At 39.5% G+C, this 10,721-nt stretch overlaps 1 protein-coding gene across 1 annotated transcript; it reads left to right on the top strand.

Annotated features, from left to right (window-relative positions):
* The first annotated feature begins 1,023 nt into the window (after positions 1–1,023).
* LOC139970990 (sushi domain-containing protein 2-like) lies at positions 1,024–10,469 on the top strand. Its single transcript, XM_071977109.1, has 2 exons — positions 1,024–1,118; positions 5,076–10,469. Exon 2 carries the CDS (start codon positions 5,089–5,091, stop codon positions 8,608–8,610), a length of 3,522 nt encoding a protein of 1,173 aa, XP_071833210.1. The 5' UTR covers positions 1,024–1,118; positions 5,076–5,088; the 3' UTR covers positions 8,611–10,469.
* The last annotated feature ends 252 nt before the right edge of the window (positions 10,470–10,721 follow it).

The following is a 10,721-nucleotide window of genomic DNA, read 5'->3' as shown; positions in this document are numbered from 1 at the left end:
TAGCTTGGTTTGGCTTAGCTGGTTCGGATTGCCTTGGTTTGACTTGGCTTGGTTTGGATTGGTCTGCTTTGGTTTGGACGGATTGGATTGCTTCGGTTTGGTTTGGCCTTGTTTGGTTTGATTTGCTTTAAATTGGATTGGTTTGGATTGATTCGGTTTGGCTTGGCCTGGTTTAGATTGGATTGATTCGGTTTGGTTTGGCTTGGCCTGGTTTAGATTGGATTGGTTTGGTTTGGGTTGGTTGGTTGGGATTGGTTTGGTTCGGTTAGGCTTGGATTGGATTGGTTTAGATTGGATTCGGTTTGGTTTGGCTTGGCCTGGTTTAGATTGGATTGGTTTGGTTTGGCTTGGCCTGGTTTGGTTAAAATTGGATTGGTTTGGTTTGGTTCGGCTCGGTTAGGTTTGGATTGGATTGGTTTGGTTTGGGTTGGTTTGGTTTGGATTGGTTTGGTTAGGTTTGGTTTGGTTTGGATTGGTTTGGTTAGGTTTCGTTTCGTTTCGTTTCGTTTACTATTAATTAAGACTACTTAGCTTTAGTTTAGTTCCGTATCGGTCTGGCTTGTTTCGTTTCGCGTAAGCTAAGTTAATTTTCGTACAGTCTTGTTCAGTACCTACTATACTGGCGAGAGTGTACCTCAGCGTCGGACCCTTCCATTAAATAATGGAGGAAGTAAAGGCACTCTACTCATCATCACAACACTGCAACCATGGTTTACAAAGTTGTTTCGAAACACCAATTCGCAAACCAGAAAGATAAAGTCCACGGAAAACTCCATTCATCAACTTGGTAGAGCAGCCATTCTTTATATTGGAATAGTTCAATTAGGGGGTATGGCTCCCGATTTGAACCAAAAAGCTAGCTAGACGTTGTATGTTGACGTTCACCCAAAGTAAATCAGTTTGATTCCCCATGTTGTTTGTTAGCTGTCTTCCTAATACAGAAATTATTCAACCGTATCTGTGAATTACGACGGATAGAGACAATTATTCAGCTTAAAAAAGTGACACTCGCAAATATTTCAGGTTCCATGTTACGGTGTAACGAAGACACGTCAACTTTCAAACAAATGGGGCTGATTTCTTAGTATGATATCATATTTATACCGTCAAGTATAACGGTAAGTTGCACAATTTTTTCATGATTTCTACATGTCATTGGCATAGACATGAAGGCAGTGGCCGAGCTAGGGGTATTGGTCAGTGGGGAGGCGGGCGCGAGAGTGGTTTGTCGGTGCGCTTTCGACACTATCTAAGCGGAGCGCCACCACAGGTTGGCGCGGAGCGTACAGACATTTTTTGAGTAAAGATACACTCTAGATCGCCGGAAATGACCCTTTCCGGGCCTTGCAAACTTGCAGATAAACGAAGAATAAATAGGTGTCATCGCCATTTGTGACAACTCGGAAGTTTATATGGGTGTTGAAAGTACATGCGCTACATCACAATCCCTGTGGTATCTTTGTGAGTGCTCTGACACAATGCCTGTTGTGCCTATTAGGTATTCTGGACCTGTAAATGCCAACAATACCACATTATGGTGGACGACATTTTGCCAACACCTATATTGGCAGAAATATGTCATATTATGATATTAGGATACCTAAAATATACTACTATAAATTGAAAAAAGAAGCATACCTCAACAAACAATCATTCATCCGACAAGCACAGAAAGTATCATCTGAGCTTCATTTCCTTCCCTTTGATATCACCAAATTACACCAATTAAATGTGACAAGTCAATAGGTAGATGAGAGCGCAAAAAAGAATTCAATAATCGCGAATAAGTAAAAAGTGGTAAAAAAGCTGAAAAGGGCGCCAGCAGTCCATTTGAATCCGTCAGGGGTCATCCGGCCCCTGACTGTATGGACGTTCCGCCACTGCATAAAGGTGAATATGGAAGATATAATCCTTAATTAGAAAGATGTAATAAAGAAATTGTCTCTGCATGGTGAACACTGTGGTTTAGCTTTCTGGCAAATTTATATCGTTGCTGTGTAAGCTGTGACCGAGAGGAACGATCAAGTTCTTTCACTCTTATGAAAGAAATTCTCAGCAAATTACTATCGATCGAAGATAGGAAGGCGCCTATCCCGTTGTATCATTCTTGCCTTTATGTATGTATATTAGATCCTCCTGCAAGCAGGAACTCGCGAAGAAGCCTAATTGGCCTATCAAAGTCGCAAGCTGACCGAAGCCAGTCTCTTACATTCATATTGAACGTCCATGAGTATGAATTGTTAATTGTCAACAACTCTGTAACTGGACGACCTACATTAAAGACCAACTATGGAGACTTTTCGATGAACATAAAATCCCACCATTTTTCATGTATGTAATCCTTAACTGACTCCAATTACATTGCTGTAATCAACTTTACCAATTTCGGACGTTAAATAAGTGAAAAATGGGACGAAAAATCAGCTTCTATTTCAGACATTCCTGAAACATTCCTAAGACATCAGGTGACCATGTGACGTCAACGTTTGTATACCTCACTCACAACTATACTTTTAGTGTGTAAAGTCGTATACTTGAGCTGCCAAAAACATCAACGATATTACTCCTTTTTCCCCAAAATGTCACAATTCTGTGTTGTTGGAGGTTGCAGTTATACCTCATCCAACAAAAGCATCAGCTTTTTTAGATTTCCGAGTAAAAGAACCGACGTAAAACGCCGCAGACTTTGGATCAATTTTTTGAGATCCACGTGGAAAGATTTTTCAGCACCCGGAGTATCTCATGCCCATGTCCACATGCATAACCCTGCTTCTGTGTATGCTGCAAATGTCTCATTCTGTGAAAATTATATACTGTCGATAGCTGTGTCGGACCATGGTCGTCCCTGGACGTCCTTACATGTAACATCATATCACGCAATTGACAGTAATATATTTACTGTAAGAGATGACCGTATATATATACCGTGCCAAGGGTATAGCATTGTTAGTACATGTACGGTAGTTAATTACAACTCTCGCCGGCGTTGGCTCACAGCATGTGTAAATAGCCATGTTAGGATTTATCTATTTCATTTGTTGTATTCCAGTATCGTGAGTTCGTGATATGTGTAATATTGTCCGTTCTGTTTATTCCGACATCTGCATGGTCCGAGGAGTTGAATAAAAACGGTCGTATGTAGCGATCGGACGTTTTATTTCGTTAGTGACTGTCTTGTGATTGTGGGATGTTAGTACTGGCCAAGGCCTGTTTCAACTAGACCTAACTCTATGGAATTACACAGACTCACGGTAGTTTTTCGCCCAGGATTGAACAAGAAACGTGGATTAGGATATTCACTGCTAAATTTGTTTATTGACAGGATACTTTTTCTGTGTTTGTATACTTTTGGATATTAAAACGAGTAAGTACTATGTAAGTATATTGTACCGTACGGACCTATTGACGCTACGCTATGTAAAAGATGCCTCCATTTGAGTGGAAATTTTGCTAATAAAATAAGCAATTTAACTAAAATTTCTGCTTATAATTGTCTTAAAACTTGTTGTTAACCTTCATGTGTTCTTGTTTTAAGCTAACAGCTTTTCAAACGCTCGAAATTGGAAGTCAAAAACAGTACAATTGTTCGCTATCTGTGTACAAACAGTGCCTATATCAGCGTTTGATTTTCGCGGTATACAAACTTTGACGTCACACGGTGACCAGAGGCTCCTTTGGGTCAATCTCTGTTTTCAGACATTCCAGAGGTTCATGTCACGTGACTACCCAAAATGTCCATTTTCGTGGTCGTTTTTGATGGGTTATAGTAGGTTTGCGAAGATTATTTTTTACACATGTTGATTATGGGTATGTAAACTCCTAAATTAATGGAAAATCTCAACAACAAAAATTGCCTCCATATTTGGTCTTTAATCTGGGAGTGACTCGAACCGGGGACCTTTTGATTGAAAGGCACCAGCGCTAACCACTGAGCTAACACTCCACAGTCTTTATCAGTGTTGCTATAGTGTTTTAGATGCTCTCCTGTTGGTGCTAATCGTCTACATCTATACAGGTGGAGGAGCTATTATATATTATTCCTGGCTGGCATCTTGGTTTTAATGCGCCATCCATCATATCTACAGGTCGTTGCGTCTAGACCTGATTTGATTAGGTAGCACTGATAACTTTAGATTGCTTCGACCGCAGCTGTTAGTTCTTCTTTTTGTATAAAATATGCACCCGATTCTCATGGCTTGATCAGTTAAAACTGGTAAAGGCGAGTAGCCGTTAATCAGTTAACACTGATGTGTGTTTTAATTTCTTAACATGTGTTGCTACTGAGGACTTACGATTAGAAAATACTAGACACACAATGCTATGCATAATGATTGACTGGTCTAACCAGACTACTCTAAAAGGTTCGAAAATAATTTCGTCCACATTTGAACAGAAAGTGGACGACAATTTAATCCCAACCTGCATGTGAACGCTTAAAATATACAATATGAACCATCTTTACAAAGTATACTAACTAGTCAAACATAGGAACAGATGTTTAGACTCCCAGCCAGTCATCACCTGAAACAGCCTTGGAGTAATAACTTCGTCATTTAGTAATTTTACACAGTAGCATCTGCTGCAAGGGCTAAAATGTGTTACGGTGTTATAGCACACTTCAGTTTATACTGATTAACGTTTTCTTTCTTATTCACAGTACACACTGATCAAACCATGCATATTGGGTGAAAAATACATGAACAAGGAACTAGTTAAATAGTACTTAAAGCAAACATTGCCACTCCCTTATTCTTTTCTTTTCATGCCGAATCGTTTAATGTGATATCGGTACGGTAACGGTGCTTTCTAAGCCACAGTTAGAAAACGCATGGATTATTTTCGCAATGTTAGTATTCCAAATGAAATTATGAATAGTCACTGTTATATGATGCTTGACCTTTACTGTTGGTCATGTTGATTTTTTTCATTGGTAATGTCAAACATTCAGTCAAATAAACGGTTTAAAAGAATTTAATGAACGTAATAAATGCTTTCGCATTCCTCAAGAAGCATGCATGTACACGAAAAGTACTTCAAATCATTTGCACCTCGTTCTTCTTTTCACATTTCTCCAGCTACATTATCACTATGCGGTTTACTTTAATCAACCTGGCGGTATGTCTGAGCATTGTCTATGCACAAGATGAGAACTCTTCGTCACAAGTATGCAGAGGAATATCAAGAGGGAGGGAGTTTGTTGTAGGATTCACCTTTAATCATGGACGTTCCTCATCGATCGGTGAGGTGCATATTCTCGTTGTTGCGTTTAGCGACGATCCAACCACGGTAACTATCAGCAGTAGAAGGGAAGTAGAAGGTGGTAAATATGAGGTTAATTTTGAACTTCCAGCACGCGGGTATCGCAGGATAACAATACCCAATGACTTTGTATTGGAGTTTGTAAGTGGTCGCAGTGACAAGGTGCTGATTGTCACCGCATCGAGTGATGTGTCTCTCTACGGTATGAACTATGCGAGTTACACCACAGACGGATTTCTTGCGATACCAAATGATCAACTAGGAATGAGTTACGTAGTAGCAAGTGTCATGACATTACAGGGAGGAAGAGAAGCATCGCTTCTTTCGGTTGTTGGGGTGGAAGATGGTACTAACGTAGATATCACTATTGCGGAAAGTGCATCCTTCGAAAATCAGGATTACAGTGCCGGAGATATTATATCGTTCCAGTTAGATAGTCACGAGATAATTCAAGTACTAGGAGCGATGGGGACCGATTTAACTGGCAGTATCATAAGAAGCAATCGTCCCGTAGCAGCTTATGGCGGTCACAGCTGCGCGCATACTTTAGGAACAACTTGTGATATATTATCTGAGCAGTTGATACCAGTTGACAGCTGGGGTAGCAGGCACATCTACACACAAACCGGCAGTTCTATTGATGTTTCAATTTATCGAATAGTTTCTTTCTTTGGAGACACAGTTGTCTCGGTACCGGGACTTGAGAATAGAACACTGAATGCAGGTGAGTTTTGGGAAGTTTCTCTAGCAGGAAATGGGGTTATTTCCTCATCCTTACCCATTTCAGTCACGCAGATATTGCGGAGTATTGACGGTGAAAATGTTGATCCTTCCATCATTCAAGTCCCCGCAGAAGAGCAATTTGCCTTCAAGTTTGGATTTGTGACTCCTCCAGAATCAACGGCAGATACTCGTGGTTTCTTTAATTTTGTCAATATAGTTGTCAGGCACGATGAATGCAATACTGTCTTGTTGAACGGCCGTCCAATTCAGTGCAACACATCAGTCGTTGATATACCAGGGACTGAGTATGTGATGTTTAGACAAGAGCTGCACAGAGGTGAAGGTGTGTATTTCATAGAGCAAGGGGAGTCGAGTTCTACTTCCCAAATGTCTGTTATTGTTTACGGTTACGAAAGAGCCGAAACATATGGTTATGCGGCAGGATTGTCCTTACCAAGTGAGGGACGGCTCCTTAGTGCGAAACCGTTCTTGGTCCGTGAAAATGGTGGTGATGTCATTACTACTACACTTCCTTGCCGACGGCCAAAAGTTGAAGAGGAAAAAATTATCTGTCGATTTCGACAGAATGCTTTGGAGGTAGAAAGAAAAGGCTTTCTAGAAGACTTTGATAAAGTAATTTGTCCTACTTCTGTTTTTAGCAACACTGGATTCACAACTATTGATGTGTCTCTCGATGGGGGAGAAACGTATCCGTATATTGACACAGTTTACGTAGTTTCGCAGTACATGGTACCGCCAAAAGTGTCCGTCATGAATGTCACGCTCGATTTTGGACTCATTGATTTGTCAGAGAAAAGAGAATTTTTCCTTGTATGGGATCCTGATGATTTGTATAATGCACCGAACGTTGATATTAGTGTGATTGTAGCCAACGATAACGAAGATAATGGCTGGTCGGGAGAAAAGTCACTTGTAAAACAGATACCTAATGAAGGTGTTCACAAAGTAAAGGAGACAGACATCAATTATTCAATTAACACATTAAGTAATTTAATATTTCAAGTAAAGAGTGCATATAAACAAATGATTGTCGAACCTTTGAAAGAGCATATCGTCCGAACTTCGTTTCAGGTTCAACTTGCCTTCGTGAATACAAGTAAACTTGATTGTTCAAAATGGTGCACAATTCTAGAATCAGCTTCTCCACTACCAGTATTACCACCATGCCCATGTACCTTAGCACAAGCTCGTGTTGACTCGAGGTATAAGGAATCGAATGCTGCTATTGACATTTTTCACCCAGGCGCTCTTGCGTGTTATCGAAGGAATGCCGAAGCCTCACAAGCTGGGCAGCAATGTTGCTACGGTAATAATGATGGGCAGTTACTGCGTGGTCCACCGGGTGGAGGTACTGCCGATGCGTACGCTCCCGACAGAAGCGCCAGCAAACATATAAAGTACGATGTTTTGCCGTGGATCGCATGTTGCTATCGCAGGGAAAAGACAAAGGATTGTCTAAAATATTACCAATTCAGGCCATCGGACGACTGTAGTAGATACGAGCCACCTAGACCAGCCACTGGTACCGGTGACCCTCACTTCATAACGCTGGATCAGGCCAAATATACTTTCAACGCTGTTGGTGAGTTCACACTTCTTGAAACAAGACTGCACAACATTACCCTTCAAGGTCGTATGGAGCAAGTTCCTGGTTTTAATGCATCGGTATTTTCTGCTTTTGCCTTGAGAGGTGAAAACCTACCAGTGATTCAAGTCCAGCGTTCCCTTCTCAACCAGACATTAATACTTATAGATGGTAAGGAACTCATGGACGACTATCAGGGTAAATTCGTACCATCTTTTACCTTCGGAGAGGCGCAAGTTAACTTCAATCCAGACAAATCCATTTTAACCATCGCGCTTTCTTTTGGCTTTACGATCACAATTACCATTTCGCGAAACATGATGTCTTACACTGTATATCTCGAAGACAAATTTAAGGGTAATATTAATGGATTATTGGGGAACTTTAATGATGACCCAACGGACGACTTGATGCTCCCAAATGGCACCGTGCTGGCTTTGGACTCCAGTATGGAAAGTATCCATCACAACTTCGGCTTGAAATGGATGGTAGATACATCGAACACTATTTTTACGTACTTCGCATCAACCAATAATAAATTCTACACCAAGCCAAAGTTTACTCCTAACTTTGATTTTCCCGAATCGAGCAGAGTCAGTCAAGATATACAGAACCTATGCGGGGACAATCTTCCATGCTTGTTCGACGCTGTAAATACTGGCAGCTTGGACTTTGCAAACGAAACACGTATGAGTTTGTCGGACTACCAAGAAAGAAAGAAGGTGTTTGATGAAGTAGTCACTTGCGAATTCCCGAACGATTTCATCAATGGAAAACTCAACGAAACAGTTTACTATGTAAATTCGACTTACCAGAGCATTTGCGAGCCAGGTTTTTTCCTTTTTGGATCAGATATTGTGAAATGTGAAGATAATGGTAGATGGAGAACTGAATTACCTTCATGTGTGAACAACTGGCTTGTCATTGGGTTACCCGTGGGTGCTGTATGTTCACTTGTACTTCTGCTTACCTGTGCAATTTGTGCTAAGCGAATGTGCAGCTCATCGAAACAAATAGTTTAAAAGATGAACAGAGAACAACATATTATTTATCTGCTAAGGTCAGGATTGTTGTAAGACCGCAATAACTATGATTTACTAACTTTAAAACAGTAGAGTGTGTTCTAAGCCCATAACACTTTAAATTGATGAAAGCACTCTGATTAACACTTTGCTCAGTCCGAGGGTAAAGCTGACCGAGTTCAAGTGAAGTGCGACTCCTGGACAACTCCAGTCCTACCATAATCATGTTTTACAATCGGATCTTAATTTGCGATTGAGCTTTATTTTATTTAAACAAGTTCTGCTGTGTATATATTTTTAGTCAGTGTCAAGGAAGGCTAGGAGATAGTGTTTGTGACAATTTCAAAGTACAATTTGTATATTTTCAAACTTTCCCAGGCCCGATCGCATTTAGCTTGTTTCGGAATATTTTGTAAATATTGTTAAATGATCAGTAAATTAGATATTCGATGGTAATGGGGTATAAACCTAAACTTTTAAAAGTTGTTAAATCTGTCTATAGACTTAGTTACCCAGTCGGTGTATTCGATGAGCCTCAGTTGTATAATTAATTAAAAGGTCACTTCTCAAGTGGAATAGGAATATAGCCTGGACATATACAGCAGTATATATTTTTCTTTAAAAGATCTACAGCATATCAACATAATATGTGTACATTAAAGCAGCCTTTGAGTTTGGTTTTCAATGTTCCGACATCTGACTATTACTCATATTAAGACTGTGCTTGATCAAACTAAGACCTAGCCTAGATTTTACCCAAATGAATGTTCATGTAATCAATTAATAAACTTGATTTAGTCCTAAACATTTCGTCTTCTGTTTCATAATGGCATGGAGACACAGCTTAAAAATTGCATGTAGTTTCCAAAGTTTGGATCTTTGCGCCTCTCTTGGAAATACCTCTTGGCCAGTCATGATAATGAGTTATACTGATATGAGATTCTAGTTAAAAACAACATTGAAAACAAATTAAAATCAACCCAAGAATGCTGCTGTAAGCCATCCTTTAAAATGTATATACGAATGCATTGTATTCTCACATTATTTCCAACTTCTTAGTATTCATTACCAAAACTATTAACCAGATAGACTTAATTATTCCGTTTGTTTTCATAGCTAGTGAAGTTTTCAAACAATATAATCATGACGGGGAAAAAATTCTACTCAAAAATTGTCATTTTTAAATTTTGCAATTCATTTATCCACAGAGAGGAACGTTGCTCTTAAAAGTAATTAAAGCATTCATTAAAGGCATTAAAATTAATTAATTAAAAGTCTTAAAGGAGACACCAAAGCAATCATCGTAATTGATCAACGTTATAGAACTAATTGTTCCGAACGACTTTCCCCCCAAAAAAACCCAGAAAAATATGACTCCATGTTGGGAGATATCTCAGATTCCAAGGTCCATCACCCATATGGCTGAAGACTTGATCAAGTATAAATATGACGTCATCGTAGAGACACGTGCGTCATTTTGTCCTGATTTATTTATTACGATGTCTATGTACGGTAATTGAGATGTGCTATATGATAATAAGATGCAGACTGAATCTAACATGAGGAGGGTTAGCTCAGTGTTAACGCCGGTAGCTTTCAATCATAAGCAGGTGCAGACTGGGTCTTAAAACCGGCCCGGGCATTTTCCAGCTAGACCGGCCCATTATTCATTGATATGATACTTACATAGTGATCGCCCCTCACCATTGAAAGTTTTTGGAAGTTAAAATGCAAAATGGTGCTATATTTCTCAATTTTGTAGGTTACAATAATCCTTTAAAAATGACCAAAAAATAATTTTCCAGAAGCAACACTTGATTAAACTGAGGAACAAATTAAACCGTAAATAAAAATAGACAAAAATATATGTATTTTGTGACAACATTCTTGAACAAAATGGAAAAACAACTAAATAAAATACATTAGCACGGACGGGTTGCTAATAGCACGTTTTTTTTTGTCACGAACTAACTAACATGGTGATTTCATGAGCTGATTCCCACAGTTAAAAATATGTTTCTACACAGCCCGTCTGTATTCTATTAACTACCGTGAAAATGGGCTGTAATTTTTACCAGGCTCCCCAGCCCACCGGCATACCGGGCCACCGG

Source organism: Apostichopus japonicus, chromosome 8 (genome assembly GCF_037975245.1).
Source record: "Apostichopus japonicus isolate 1M-3 chromosome 8, ASM3797524v1, whole genome shotgun sequence".
Taxonomy (NCBI): domain Eukaryota; kingdom Metazoa; phylum Echinodermata; class Holothuroidea; order Aspidochirotida; family Stichopodidae; genus Apostichopus; species Apostichopus japonicus.
This window is presented reverse-complemented; position numbering and strand designations above follow the sequence as displayed.

Excerpts from the sequence above, each read along its gene's own strand:
- LOC139970990 (XM_071977109.1), top strand. The coding sequence starts at position 5,089 with ATGCGGTTTACTTTAATCAACCTGGCGGTATGTCTGAGCATTGTCTAT.